Source organism: Leguminivora glycinivorella, chromosome 17 (assembly GCF_023078275.1).
Source record: "Leguminivora glycinivorella isolate SPB_JAAS2020 chromosome 17, LegGlyc_1.1, whole genome shotgun sequence".
NCBI lineage: Eukaryota > Metazoa > Arthropoda > Insecta > Lepidoptera > Tortricidae > Leguminivora > Leguminivora glycinivorella.
This window is the reverse complement of record NC_062987.1, coordinates 9,226,489-9,242,141: the sequence shown is the minus strand read 5'-3', so window position 1 is coordinate 9,242,141 and position 15,653 is coordinate 9,226,489. Positions and strand designations below refer to the sequence as shown.

The window sequence follows — 15,653 nt, the reverse complement described above, 5'->3', positions numbered from 1 at the left end:
TACGGCGGTCAAAGAGTTAAACTTGGCTAACTCTTTAGAGTAGAAACAGATAAAAAGGTGAAATTTTAAAACTTTAGTAGGTTTGACAGGCCAGGTGGTTTTTGAAATTGATTGAGCAAAGTAATAATTTATTATTAAATTTATAGCTGATTTCAAAAATAGTGTTAAACTCCGCCTGGTTAAGAGTTGTTTGTTGAATATGCAATAAATAAAAGAAAATTCAATAATTTATTATTTTATTATACACACACATGCACACAAGGACGTCCTCAATCATACAACACACATTAAATACATACAAAACCTATTACTAAACTACTCAGTGATACAATGATTTATATCACACAGATTTTTACATCAGTCGTCATTTATTGAGAAATTGGCGGAACTGTCATTATTTAACACATTTAACACTGAACATTATGCCAATTTTTAATAATGCTCAATTAACTAGGTCATCAAAAACAGAGACCAGTTAGTTACAGGTATTCTTTGTTTTCATACATTACCTCTACTCATTAACTGCTAGAATAAGTTAAATAAATAATTTAAATAAATTATCAGAATACTACACTCAACGCGTTAGCTTGTGCGATGGGATATGATCGTGTCACGCCTTTAAAATTAGGCATGGCTATTTAGAATTACATATACCCTTGTGTACATTGTTTCATCCTAAGACAAAAAATATACAATATATCAAATTGAAATGCAGCAAACGCTGCACGATTGCGTTAACTTTCCAAAGCAAGAAATAGGAAGTTTCGTTACAGTTATTTCGGAGTTACGTGAAAGTTTTAAGTCAAAGTATTGGACAATAATAATTTGGCGATTTATAATTAATATGGAGTTTTTTTTGGGATTAGACTTCGTTGCATTCGAGGTACATCTGGCGGCAGTCGAAGCCACCGCGTCCTCGGCGACCAGCCTCGTAGAAATCGTCGAAGGTCCCACCAGATTGCCTCTCGAGTACGAAGCTGGCAGCATAACTGTAAAAAAAAACATGATTAGTTTATTAAATTGAAATAACATTATTAAAAGTCTATATATAATCTAATTAGTAATTAGATTTTTAAATCTAATTATTTATATGCGGAAGTGTGATTTTTTTTATGTGACACGAATTTACCTTCTGTCCGGAAATTCGTTAATTTTTTAAGACATACAAATGAAATTAATAATGAAATGTGAGTTCCACCTAAACGAAATATTTTTGAAATGTATATAATAAATAGAGGTTTTCAACTCGCCTGAACATGGCAAACAATGTTCAGACTAGTTGAAAACCCCTTTTTATTATAGAGGACAATGTCGAGGAGGAAGTCGTTAAAAACACACAAGAAATAAGGCCCTTAGGTCCCATGCAAAATGGAATCTGAGATGTATACCTACTTATAGTTGAAATTATACATTATTGGAAAATGTATGAAAAAATAAAATGGTGTTTTCAACTCGTCTCAATACGGCGGAGGGTGTTCAGACGAGTTGAAAACATTGTTTTATTTTAGTGGGCGCTTAAAAAACGCACAAGAAATGGAAAGCGTGAACTTACGTTCCAAGTTGGCAGAAAACGCTCTTGGGTCCGATATCAGCCGCGCACTCATTGTTGGCGTCGCAAACGTATTTTTGAAGGCATTTGTCATCGCTTGTGTTGAAGGATCTGACGTAAGTTTTGAGCATGGCTATGCCGGCGATGGCGGCGTCACTGACAGAGTCCTTGCGACCCATGGAACGAGCTGCCAGAGAGCGGTGAGAGAAGGACGTCTTCAGGGCATCCAACAGATTCACTACGATGTTGATAAACTGAAAAGAGTATGAACATAAGCACAATGCCCATGGAAAAAATGGAAAAGAACATGAAATCAACTTAAAAAACTTGTTAAATCCATCGTACTTCCTGGCTTTACCTGATAGGTTGATACTACATTGGTTATTTGTATATCATACTGCATATATTAAAAGGAGAGGAAGGATGGGTCGCGTACCTCTCCAGCCTGTTTTGCCATGGAGGCGACCTGGTCAGGATCTTTTGCACCGAGCACCGTCGACAGTACCGCAGCCAATATACCCTGAAGCAAGCGAGATGCGACACCGGTTCCAATACCGTACTTGACTATTTACATTTCATATGGCAGGAAAACCTCAAGGAAACGTTTTTCCGTTAATAAAATAGATAATAATCGATACATTCTTTGAGATTATCCCTGGATGGTGAAGGTTGTAGTTATTGAATGTGTATTAGGGTTGCTATAAACTACGCAATGGATAACTAAATGAAAATTCTACGGGTGAGGGTAACCTTGCAAGTGCCATTACACTATAACAGTGACCGAAGACAATATCTACAGAAATTATGTTAGTGGATAAGGATATCTATGGCCCATTGTTGTATATTGCGTGATGCTTTAAATAAATGATTTAATCCGGTTAATTGGCAATTATTTTGTTTGCAAATTAAATTGTTTGGATTTGTACCTGCATGGGAGAGGAGCCATTGTCGACTTTGTCGATACCGTCGCTGGGAGCGCCTCCTCCGAGGATGGCTGTCAGGATCTTGAGTCCCATCGAGAAGAGGTTAGCCCACGGTGACACAGAGGACGAATCCGTGTCGATACTGTCACTCTTGTTCGGACCAATGCCGCCGGGGTTGAACAACATATGCATTATCATTCCTGAAAATGGTTTTATCATTCCTGAAATTTAATCCTTCTTATTATTTCGCCTTAACTAAAGTTTACATGCGATTGTGCTAACTGGGAGTTCTAGGAGAAGCAAGCGTTTTGAACAAAGTTATTAAATTATATCCTGGAATAAGACTACTTTAACCAATCTCCCTACCAAGCATGTTGGACCATGAGAAGCCACCATCGGAGATGGAGTTGTTCTGAATGTCGTCGATGTCATCGAGCGCGACTTTCTTGAGAGCGTTGGGCTTCTCTGCGAATTTCCGCTCCTGCGCCTGTTGCTCGTGTGGTAGAGGCAACGAGTTGCTGTAGTATTGCGGATTTTGTGTTCGGACATTACTTGTTGACTGGAAAAAACATACAACTATTTTAATACCAAATAAGTGTTACATACATGTGCTCGCTACAGTGAAAGTTCTGTTTAAGGAACCGTGTAAACATATTTTAATATATACCTAACACTATTAGTGTCTGCAACACAACTTAATAAAAAAACAAAATAATGACTTGCACCGCCTAATTGTGATAGATTTGATTATACAATACTTTCCATCTTGCAATTGAATGTTCCAAATATGGTAAGAGTTAATAGGTAAGTAATAAGAGTAATTTCGTAATCTAAGTAGGTACCATACCTGCGAGATGAGAGGAGCGTGATGCTGAGGGTACGCTATCGTCTGAAGAATCGTCGATGAACTAATCAGGGCTAAAAGCGCCCAGCCTGCGATCTTCTGACTCATCCTGTGGAAAGGGAAAAAATATGGTAAGTAATCAATCGTAGATAAATTAAAATAAACGGTAAGTACCCTAAAATATGGTGCAAACATTTAAACTACGCTTATTTAAAAGAGATTTTTATCAAAATTAACCTACGTGGAATATTATTTAATTATAGCGCAGTGGACGTTGTCGATTAGAAAGTGTTCTGATGAGTGATTCTCGCGAATTGATTGCCTACGTTTGGAGTTGCTTAGAAAGTAGTCCCCTACGCTGCCTTAGGTGCATTTTTACGAGGATGCTGGCTGCTTCTCTAATTAGAGGATGCTTATTAAACTAATTGGCTAAATGTGGCTATTACGAGCTAAAAGACGTGAACGGTTACGTTTAATAAATGTAGCCACGGTAATCAAAGACTATATTTTTAAAACATTCATTTATATATTCATACTTTTTTAAATAATGGTATTCTATTCTTATTTGTCAAAAACAAATAATTTTGACATCTTCCTGATTCTGACCCGGTTTTTGTAGACAGTTACGTACTTGGTTTGGATCTCACTTTTCATACCCGTCTCAAAGAAGGCGCTAGTTATAAAAATTGACGGAAATTATTTGTGTTGACTACTTATTAAGCGCTAACGGTCACGAATCGGCCCCTGTGGTCTACTTTCTTTGACCGATAAAAGTGAGTGATTTTTCACCTGCTTCGACCGCGTTACTGCTGTTGCATCATGCTCATTTTAGTCACTTTGTGTTGACTTTTTGGAATGTTACATTTACGTGATGTTGGCTATTGAATGCCTAACATAATAAAAAAAATCTTGCCTCGATGGAGCTGTTTTTATGAGAGTTTAGAGCTTATTTTATATATGAGTCTTTAGTATTGTTACTACGGATGCCTATATAAACGACTAGCACATTTGTCTCGGTTGTCAATTGAAAAGCAAATTGCACACGTAGGCACGTTGTGGCTGCGCGCCGGTGGCCGGTGACAGCGCGTCCGTTGAGATTCTCTCCGGAGAAATTTGTTGTCGCTAGTCTTGGCCAGCCGTTGCTTATGTTTTATGTATGCCTTGTTACTATTTACTCGTAAAACCACATATGTACGTTTATTTATTTAGCTTCTCCGTAGTTAAGGCGTATTGTTTAGCTGCAACTGCCGAGCACACAAAGATGCATTCGTCAACGTAACATAGAAATGAGCGTTGAGCGCCCATGCACATACAAATGCGTAGGTACTTTGTAGGGAGAAAGCAGAAAATAAGTAAATGTCTTTACAATTTCTGTAATGAGCATTTAACATGAGAGAGTCAATGCGTCGTCCCTAATTGATTTCTGTTTCTACCCTCTATGGAATAATTGAAAAAATATTCAAACATTTTGGGAGGTATATGCAGTCGTTATCGTCGAGTATCAGGTGGGACGCAAATACCTCGCTCTTTGCCCCGGGCGAAGCCGCTTTCTTGCGGTGAAGGGCTTATCGATAGGATTGAAGCACGGGTAGAAATGGCATCGACCTCTTGACCCAGTAACCTGCGCAAGCGACTGAACTTCGCGGTGCATCGCGCGGGAAACTAACCTCACTTTCGATCGACGCGGATCTCGCCAACGGCATACATTCTCTAATTTCTTAGTCTGATATATAGCGTCATAGGTTTTCTGCATTACCCCTTGCTGTTTTTATATGCGCGTTAATATTTCTCGAGACTGACAACACTCGGACATGATAGACTAGGTAACTTTGCTTTGCTTACCTTGCTTTTTTTGGCGAAGAAGGGTAACCTACTTAGGTAATTTATTCCGTTCATTGTTCATCTTTCCAACCGTTTGGACATTGAAGGGAATACATTTAGTTTGAATTATTGAAAAAACATCTTCAAGATATAAGGTTTTTGAAGCAAGTACCTATAATTATATTGTCTAATAACGCAGAACAGCGCTGCAAGGCGCGGCAGACATGGTGATGGGTGAAAGCGACGCAGGCAGGTGGCGTGTGTGCCACCTCCGTGCAAGGTTAACGTTTTTCTAATTTTGGACCGACGGCTCTGTCCCCAAGAGGCCACTTTCAATATAGATTCCCTGTGGAAAATATGGGTAGTTTTCCGAACAATTTTACTCTTTAAAAATCTGAATCGTATGCTCGTTGAGCTCAGCATTATCTCACGTTCTGAAGAGTGGCCAACGTTCATACATTTTTAGAACGTTTTCTCGTTTCCGTGGAGTCGTTTTTTGGCTTCTTTTTTCGCCGCTGACTGGTCCAGCGTGCAATCCGCTTTCTAAAACTGCACAATTTAGTAACAGTGCGTGTTCTCAACGCGGATGTGAAGGCGAATCAATAAGTCGTAATATGAGTTATCTATGTTATTATGAACGCGAAATATTATGACAGCCACATGTAAAATTATTTTTTTATTTTACGTGTTACGAGTTTTGTGACTACAAGTCACAAGCAAAATACAAATTTTGCTTGGGTATGATATGAATATAAAAAGGTACGGATCTTATGTTGGACGTGTGAATTTTCATAAGATTTAAAAGTTGAATGACGAATACCTAAACAAGTAGAGAAGTTGGTAGATAAATGCATGTCACAGCAAAGCAAATACTAAACTAGAAACTTTGTAATCTCAGCTAGAATTGTGATTAGCAATTCTTGCGAGGAAATTCCGAAGAACCAGCGGATAGCACGCGCCTCAGACGGTCTCGCTAGATCGGACGCTATCAGATGCGTGCGCGCTCCTAACCGTACCACGCTCCCGATGTGGATCCAACGGTACCACTGATTCTAGATGCACATGTTCAATAGCGGCTGACACCTTCACCTACTTGTTAAAATGTATAAAAACTACACTCAACCTGATCCGGAAGATGTTCCCTAAAGGTACCTAGTTTACCTACTTTATAACCAAAGCTACATAATTGGTGCTAGTGGAAGTTTACACGATCAAAAGTTACCAATAAGATTGCTACAGAAAAGATGCCGATGTATAATTTTTGTAAATGACTACGCTTACCCAACGTTGAATGACAAGATGCCTCTCGCATGGCTACAACTTTCACTTAAGTTTTTCGGGTATGGAACGACCGGAATTATTCACTCCCTTCCCCGTTTCTTAATGATGACATTAATGTAGCGCGATGTCATCAAGATATTTATATTATAAGTCTACAATGGCTTTTTTAACGCCTGTTGATATTAGTAGGCAGTGGATTATTTCCGGACTGCCCCTTCCTGTACGTGCTAGTGACATTCGGTGATAAAAATATGATTCTTAAAGATCCTGTTGAGATAGTTGCCCGGCAAATCATTGTTAAATAGCTAGTTGGTTTTTCAAAGCAATCTTAGTGGCCGTACTTGCATATTCGTTTGTCACGCAACTATTACTAGTATAATGGAATTGCCCCCCTATCCAATCATTCAGTATGCGTTTCTCCACATGACTTATTCATCCAGGAACATATTATTAAAAATTTCCTTATAAAATACGATCGTTTGATAATTCATTTAATTTGCATTCAAGACGAAGAGTGTTGGTCGCCACACTTTAATAACTTAATTGCGATATTAACTAAAAGAAATCGTGGAGATAAAATTACGCATCTTTGTCGATAAGTAGGCTCTTAGTTGGAAGGTCAGGCGGCAGTCATATTCTAAAAAACTACTGGCTATTCCAAATCTTGAAATTAAGTTTCCAAAACGAGTATCATGTTCCTCTGAGCCGGGATAATGCAAAGAAAATTATCGTCAAAAATCATAGTGGTCATCCACTATGATTTTTGAAGAAATCATAATTGATCCAACTAAACGTTGCGTCTGATAGATAACACCTCGAGAAGCTTCGCTTCGTACGGTCAACTAAATAGTGAATTATCCCGCATCGTAAAATTATCTGGATAACACGGTGTAACATGAGGAAACCGAATAATTTTAACAGCGTATTCTTCATCATATTTTTACTACTATAATCTTTAAAAAAATGTTTTTTTTTGCGAAATTTGCTTGACGTCGTATTATCGTTAATCGTATAAAATTTTATTTTATTTTTTTGTACTAATGTACAATACAACCATCTACACGGTGTCCCAGAGCTGTAAGAACCTCTTTTTGACTATTGACTAGGGCTTGCATTCCGGAATTCCGGAATCTCGAAATTCCGGAATTTCGGACGATTATTCCGATATTACAGTTCCGGAATTGAAACACATAATCTCGAAAATTCCGGAATTGGAAAAAGATATATTTTTGGACGAAAACGTGTAATATCAGCCTGGTTATTTTACAAAACTTCCACCGCGTCTATAAAAGATATGTAAATTCATAAGTTAGACACTGCTCGGATTCAGGTAGTGCCTATTTTATGACCAAAGGGTTGCATCCTGGGCTAGTTAGAGCGAGATAGTGTAGTTTTAACCCGCTAATATTATACCATTGTCACTTTCTGATTTTGCTCTCAATTGTTTTAGCTAATAAGTGAAATATATAATCAGTTTAAAGTAAATATTTGTTGTAGAAAGTTGCGTTTTGTGATAATTTAAAATTACTAGCCGGGAGTTGAGTGTTAATATGCTCGAATACTGAAGGACAATTAAATATAAATAAATAACATTAGGTACATTATTATTTTATTAGCGTTATTTATGCTCAATTTATTAGATCTAACTTAAATTTCAGTAATAATCTAAATGAATCGGTATTAAAGCGCCATAAACTCAAAATTTTACTTTTTTTCTCATAGCACTGAATATTTTAGCCACAAAGTCTTAAGTTCAGACGCAAATCGTAGTATTTGGTATAACATTCATTCATAAGCATAACGTCGTAGTTACTTTAATATACTTTTCACAAAGACGTGTGCATATTTCACTAAACTCTATCTAAGTCCACCACTTACCATAAAATTAAAAGATTTGAGAAGCAAATGTGTGGAAAATGATGAATATGAAAAGAATGATTTATTTTTTTAACAAAAAATTAAGGTATATGTACACCTTAATTTTTACCTAGCTACCTAGGAATAAATCGTAAAATTTGTCTTTTTGGGCTAGCTTGGATATCTTTTGTCCCTACTCGAGTCTGATAAAGGTAATTCAATATTTATTGTATTACAGTTATGTGAACAAGACGTTATACCATTCTTGTAAATTATTACTTTTATATTATTTCGATGGTCAATGGATAAAAAAATAACTTTAACGTTGACCATTATCAGAAAACTGGCACTAAAATCTCGTTTGCATCGTTAACTGTAGTTCAAAATACCTTGCAAGACCGATTTTGACACAAAATGGGCTGTCCTGTAAAATTACTAAAATGAAAATTTCAGTGTTATATGCCTTTCAGGTACAGAGTTATTGTCTTAAACGTCGTTTTACAAAAAAATTCAATTTAAAATTGTATTATTTCATCAAAAACCCACCAGAAAACCAAACCAAAAATAATTGTTCAATTCCGGAACTAGTTCCGGAATTCCGGAATTGAAGTCCAATCTCGAAAACCAGTTCCGGAATTGAAAATCGTCCGATATTGCAAGCCCTACTATTGACAGCGTCCACAAAACGTAAACTCGCGCAACCTAATGAAATTTTAAATAAAATCCTGTAATAATATTAAAAAAAATTAAGTACTTAAAAACAATATTTCGCTTACTTTAAACATAATCTAACATATGTTACATTTTTGCGGATCTTCGTTAGTGAGTATTTTATACAATATTAATTTATCACGCAGGATTTACTTATTATGTCATTTATCATACATTTTTATTTTTAAACTAGGGCCGAGTCTGTCATTTCCATTCAAATGACATTTCAGTAAGTTGATAGAAATCGTATACCTATTTGTTTAAGCGCCTCCTTGTACATAGGGCCTAATCGATTCAACCAATTCGAAATTAATCGTTAGATTTGGCAAACGATACGTCTTAGCCACTTCAAAACAAATGTGTCAAAAATGTGAACTTACAAATCCGGGACGATAGATATTAATTCGTAGATTTAGAAAGGATGACATAAGTCGAGGGATTGTCTATTGCTGAATGCGTTATCTACATTATATGTACTAGATTAAAATGATTTGGATATTTTGTAGTGTAATGTTTTCTGGAACTAATTGTGTAGTTTCCATTTTTATCAAGTTCCGAGGTCTATAATGCGAGTTCGAGTATCTATTTTATTTTTATTTATATATGTCTGCATCGTATATTTGATGACCCGTGTAGGGTTGCCAACTTTTTTTTAGGGAAATATAGTATTTTAGAAAATTCCATCTAAAAAATATAGTACACCGAAATTAAATATAGTACGGTACACATAATCGATAACCAAGTCGTAGAGATCGTTCTTTCTGTCCACACTAAGGGGCTCCATTCGGTTTTCATCGTTTTTTGACAAGTTTTTTGTTGCATTGGTTCTCTTATTTAAGTATCGTCGAAAGTTGTATGGCCGAATATCACTTCCCAACTCACGTTTCGCGGAATTTTATTCCGCCGAATGTTCATTTCCCAACTTATTGTTTTATTTGCCAAGCTCACATTTACCAATTTAACATTTGGCCTTTTTTTAAAAAGCAAACTTTCATGTTGTCGAATGTTTTACTTAGCGTAATATATAACTACTTAGTTGTTTATTGTATGTAATGTACCAAATGTTTTATTGAACACCAACAATATATATGGCGTATTTCGAAAAATATGCAATATTGAGTCTTCTATCACTTTCTAAATTTATTGACAGGTATGCAATTTTTACTTACGTACCTATTAATATTCTTTTAATTGCAATAGTTACCTACTTACTTTTTTTACAAGACCTATATTTAAAAAAAAAGAATACCCATATTATAAGTACTTATATTTTTTATGAAATTTGACATTGTTTTAAAAACATTTTTACTTCAATGAAATCTAGACTTTTATAAAAATGCAAAAGCGATTTTAATTATAAACTAATTAAGGCATGAATTTTGACCAAAGAACCAGTTTCGGTCCTAAAATAGTTCAACTTTGATGCTAAATATCACAGAATCAATGAGCTGTGAAGTAGGTACCTAATTATGGGATGCTAGTTTGTTTAAAGACGATTCTCTTAATATGATATGCTTTAGAAAAATATTCATAATACCAATGGATTCAAATCGAAGCTCATCGGAGTAGAGAATCCCCTTAAGAAATGTCGTTATTTAATATATCATGGAAAAAATACAAATGTTTGCAACCAAACGCCGCTCCTGGCGGTTTGACCCTAGTGTAAATTCGCCACTGGCATGGACCCCAAAAATATAGTACTTTTACGTACTATATATGTTTCATATAGAATATAGTACGCTGGGCCAAAATATAGTACAGTACTATATTATATAGTACGGTTGGCAACCCTAGACCCGTGGCTATCGCGGCGTGGTTTCATGCACCTATTAAAAATCACATTAATACTTATTTATTATTCTTCTTCATTGGATATTTAATTATTATTATTTAATAAACCTCACCCTATGCCCTTTGTAGAGTTCTGTATAAAACAGTTCTTGATCTTAGAACTAAATGAGACAAGCTCCGGTTCATTACAAAATATTATCTCCAGATCTGAGAACTTTCATTGGACTTCGTCGGACGTCGACTAATCAACATCATGTTTATGAGTCTACTAACTTTAAAGAAAAAAAATGGTCACGGAACGACTACACTTATTTTGTTAACTGAATATAATTTAAGGCCTCAACATTTGACTATGGTATTTTAACAGAAGAGTATTATTTATTTGTCTTGATACTAAGGGGCGAATCATATTTGAGTCTCGCACTCACTTAATCGGCGGTTATAATTCATTGCTGTGATTTATATCCACACGTTGTACGCCAAAGGAAATGTAATCATTTCTTTGGATAGCTGTAGTAGACGAGTGTGTGAGAAACTACAGGCGGCGGGCACGCAAGCCTGGTTGCTATTGACCATTCCGATCGCAACAGCTTTCCTTGCCACTTTCGACAGCCAGTTCACGTTTCAAGACTTTTAATTACTTGCAGAAACCTGTCACAAGTATCATAATAGCCGTCCGCCGGGCCCATCTACTTGCCTTTTGTTTACAAACGGCGTGAAATGAGAAAGCGAAATAGCCATGATGTAAGGTGTGTATAAGTTGCGTATACATACATGTAGGTATGTCAGCAACGCAACGATTTGGCGACGAGGTAGTGTGTAATTATTTGTAGTTTTAAAGTTCAAAATATTTCTTACTAGCTTTTGCCCGTGACTCCGCTCGCGTTAAATTCGAAAATTACGGATTGCTTCATACAAATTTCCATCCCCCATTTTAGGGAAGAGAGGGATTGGAAAGAGACAAAAAATAGCCTATGTCACTCACCACCCCTTCAACTATCTACGCTTTAAAAAAATCACGTTAATTCGTCACTCCATTTTGCCGTGAAAAACGGACAAACAAACAAACACACGCACTTTCCCATTTATAATATTAGTGTTGATCTAGGTACATAATTATTTTACGACCGGTCTGGCCTAGTGGATAATGTGATGCATGACCCTGCTACGCCGCGGTGCTGGGTTCGTATCCCGGTAAGGGAATTTATTTGTGTGATGCTGATGAGCACAGATATTTGTTCCTGAGTCACGAGTGTTTTCTATTTATGTAAGTATTTTGTATATTATATATATACACCGTGTTTCACTTAAGGGATCATCCACATATTACGTCACACCAAATTTCAGGTTTTTGGGCCCCTCCCCCCCCCCTATGTCACGCTTTTTTGTATCCCTTTAACAGGGATTGTCACATTTAGTATGACCCCTCCCCCCCCCTTACACTGTGACGTAATATATGGATGACGCCTAACACTAAAAACCTGAAAACCGTTTGTTCAGAATCGAGAGTAGAATCGATTAAGTTATATCTTGAGGGGGGTAATATTTGTTTAAATTAGTATTATTAGTTATTTTTTATGTGCCTATTCTATTGTATTCGTAATACAACATTGTGTATATCGCATTGCTAGAGGTTGTTTACCTTTTTCAGTATTTGGGGGTATTAATTAATACTGGCTGGTTACTTGGACGATTATTTTTTCCGCTACGAGTTTGACGTTGTTTGTCAGTTTAATCTTGTTTGTCATAAGTGATAACAAATTGAACTCGTACCTAATTACAACCTTGTCATTTTGAATATTGGGTTTAAATTTGCTTACTGCGATTACCTGTCCAATTTGAAGTTTACTGTGACTAAGCTTTAAAGTGTTTTACAGTGACATCTTAACTATTGCCTATTGCTAAACCTTATGTCGTTGCAGTAACGTACACAAATAAATAGTTTTATGGTTTATGATGGTAGTTAGCAATTATTTTATTGAGTGTAGAGCTAAAAGTCAAGTAGAGCTGTACAGAAAATTAAAAATTCAATTTAAAAGAACGTAACCATCAGATTAAAAGATGAATACTCTAGATGAGTTTAAAAAAATAAAAATCAGTTGGGGTGTCCGAGGTTTTGAGTGATACCGGAAACATATATATATATGTATCGATGTCTGAGCACCCACAACACAAGCCTTCTTGATTGTAATAATGTCCTTTAATATTTATTTATTATTTATTTACTTATTTATATTCTATTCAAAATATAATTTCCAATTAATGCAATGAAGTGGCATCTTAAAGAGTCACTTTGGATTGAATATGGTTTATTAAACCGTTAAGGGTTGTTGAAACGTTTCGTCATGCTACTGAGTTATATGATATGATCCCAACAAATCCAAGGCGCTCAACATTCAATAATGTAGGTACGAGTATTCATTCATATTATGTAGTTTGTGTAAAGTTGCCTAAGACGCCATTGCGTTCCCATATTGTTTCAAACCGTGGCCAATCCACCGGTGTGGCATAATGTGTGACGACTATTCTTATTTTGGAAAGTGAAGGTTTTTATTTACATGACTAAAATGGGACTACCCGTTCACTAGAAAAGATCGTTGAGAACTAAAGTGCCTTAATTGTTGTGCCGAATGGCATTGTTTTGACAGGTAGTGGGACGAATTCACAAATGTTCAACTTCTTACCTACTCCTTAGTTCTGCTGTTCGTTTTCTCTCTGTTGTCATTAAGTTAATAGGTATGTGTTGAGTATACAATGCTTTGGAGAAAGTTCATATTTGTTTAGGTAATTTTAGCTCTAGTAAGAAATTATGTACTTTTGTAGTTTAACTATAACTAGGATCAAAATTACTGATAATGAGTTGCCTTCATAGAGATAAGTTTCTCGAAATACTTAAATATTATTTATTTATGATTAAGTTTTGAACAAAAAATTATTATTCTTATAAACTTAATATATTTTATGTTTCTCAATTCGATTTTTACGTAACTATGAATAAATTAATCACCACTTCTGTATTCTTATTCTGTTTATGACCTGGTTTACCCTGTCACAATACAGTGTTCGGGCGTACTAAGCAAAAGGACACACATAAATACCTATTCTAATTTTAATGACAAGATAGGAATTATCTCTGGATTTATTTTGGATGTAATACTGTTATTGTGTCAACGTCTCCGATAAATTGACACTTACATTACATACCTGAGCATTTGCAAATATTAGGACCCAAAATTAGTGAAAGTTGTTAAAAAAAATTAACTCGATGTCAGTTTTGTGACGACAAATAATAAGCATGAAATTTTTATAAAAATATTGCTTGTGTGTTAAATAATTACGTAAACTATAAACAATAATCTACATTTAGAAAGTTGGTTTTTAGACTTATTTGATTCTTAATTGTCGTCACAAAACTAACATCGAGTTAATTTTTGTTAACAACTGTCACTAATTTTTGGTCCCAATTTCTGAAAATGCCCACCTACAAATCAGGGCCATAATAGTACTACGAGGACAGTTCTGTTCGCTACGAAGCGTAGACGATTGGCACGTTGACTAAGCACTCTGATCCATGAATAATCCGGATCTAATTTTATTCATATCCTGTTATTAAAATAGGAATATGCCTGATATCAGGTATATTATTTTCCTTCCATTTATACATATTTTGGCACTTCGTCTGTGCTGAATATTGTACCAAGCTTTATTCTTGACTAAAATTTATAGACACTGCTAACTGTCATGCCGACGCATATTTACTACGACTTAATCTGATTAACAAAATAAATAGTAGTAGAGAAGTTTAGAGACCAAGCAGGCATTTAATTTTATGTGTCTTTTTTAATATATAAAAAAAAAACTTACTTTCTTTCAGCTCGTTTTAAAGGAAGTTGTATTAACTAAAGTGAACTTCAAATCTTAACGTACTTTTGTAAATTGTATAAGTATGTACTTGACATAATTGATATATTACAGCCAACTTAAAAAAAAGATAACAAAAATGGAACACATCTCTACAATTCTACACATCACTGGACACAGATGCTACCCAAAGTATGATTCTCCAAAACTTAATTCACAAATAATAATTTGAAAATTTTCATAATTCATATTCACTGTTCACATCACACCTTACATTTTGATAACAATTAGATCACGTGTTCACTCCAAGTGATGCGTTCAGTCCCGTTAAACTTTCACACTCGCCATTGCACTGTCCAAGCCAAAAACACGACTTACCTTTATCTGGTTCCGGTACTGGCAATCACTGAATCACTGATACACTGTCTTCCACGGTGTAGCTTATCACTGGTGAAAGTGCGTGCTGCTCGAGCGCGAGTTTAACTTGCAATGAGTGTTGCGCCTTGAACTTCACTATATATATAGGGTGACCCAGTTACGGTGGCGGCGGCTAACTGTGCTAGTCGTCTGTCTGTCCGTGTGTCCAACCTGTTCATCCCGTTGACTGGACTCAGACCTTCTCAAGGACATCTAACCTGCGCGGGCGCTCCCGAAAGCGGGCGATCGTTGAAAAAACAATGCTCACGCCTATCCCGCCGCCGCCGATACGAGTGGTCTTTAACATACCAAACATTCCCATGGTCAGGCAATTCAATTAAATTGATACTGAAGTGCAGGGTAAACCTAGTTTTTTTTATAATTACAGTAATCTTATTTAAATTATGTATTTCATAGTAATCTAAATGAAAATAACATATAATCATTTATTGGACAAAAATAACACTAAATATTTTACAACCGAGTATCCGCAACGCAGGCTTCGTCATGAGGTTACAGCCATAAATCAGCAACAGGCGTCGTCCTTACACACAAACAATAAAGCCATTCGCAACAGGCTTCCTCATTTACCCCATAT

General features: G+C 35.9%; 1 protein-coding gene across 4 annotated transcripts; it reads right to left on the bottom strand.

Annotated features, from left to right (window-relative positions):
• Nucleotides 1–219: 219 nt before the first annotated feature.
• On the bottom strand, nt 220–15,146 carry LOC125235511. Of its 4 annotated transcripts, none has more exons than XM_048142084.1 (7): nt 15,017–15,146; nt 3,320–3,425; nt 2,839–3,031; nt 2,476–2,693; nt 1,986–2,069; nt 1,553–1,803; nt 220–989 (listed from the first exon to the last, which is right to left on the bottom strand). In XM_048142084.1, the coding sequence occupies exons 2-7, from the start codon at nt 3,422–3,424 to the stop codon at nt 863–865; spliced, it is 978 nt and encodes a 325-aa protein (XP_047998041.1). In that variant the 5' UTR covers nt 3,425; nt 15,017–15,146; the 3' UTR covers nt 220–862. The 4 variants fall into 4 exon arrangements, with proteins under 4 accessions (XP_047998041.1, XP_047998042.1, XP_047998043.1 ...); XM_048142085.1 differs by having other exon boundaries at nt 2,476–2,672; XM_048142086.1 differs by lacking the exon at nt 1,986–2,069.
• Nucleotides 15,147–15,653: the final 507 nt, after the last annotated feature.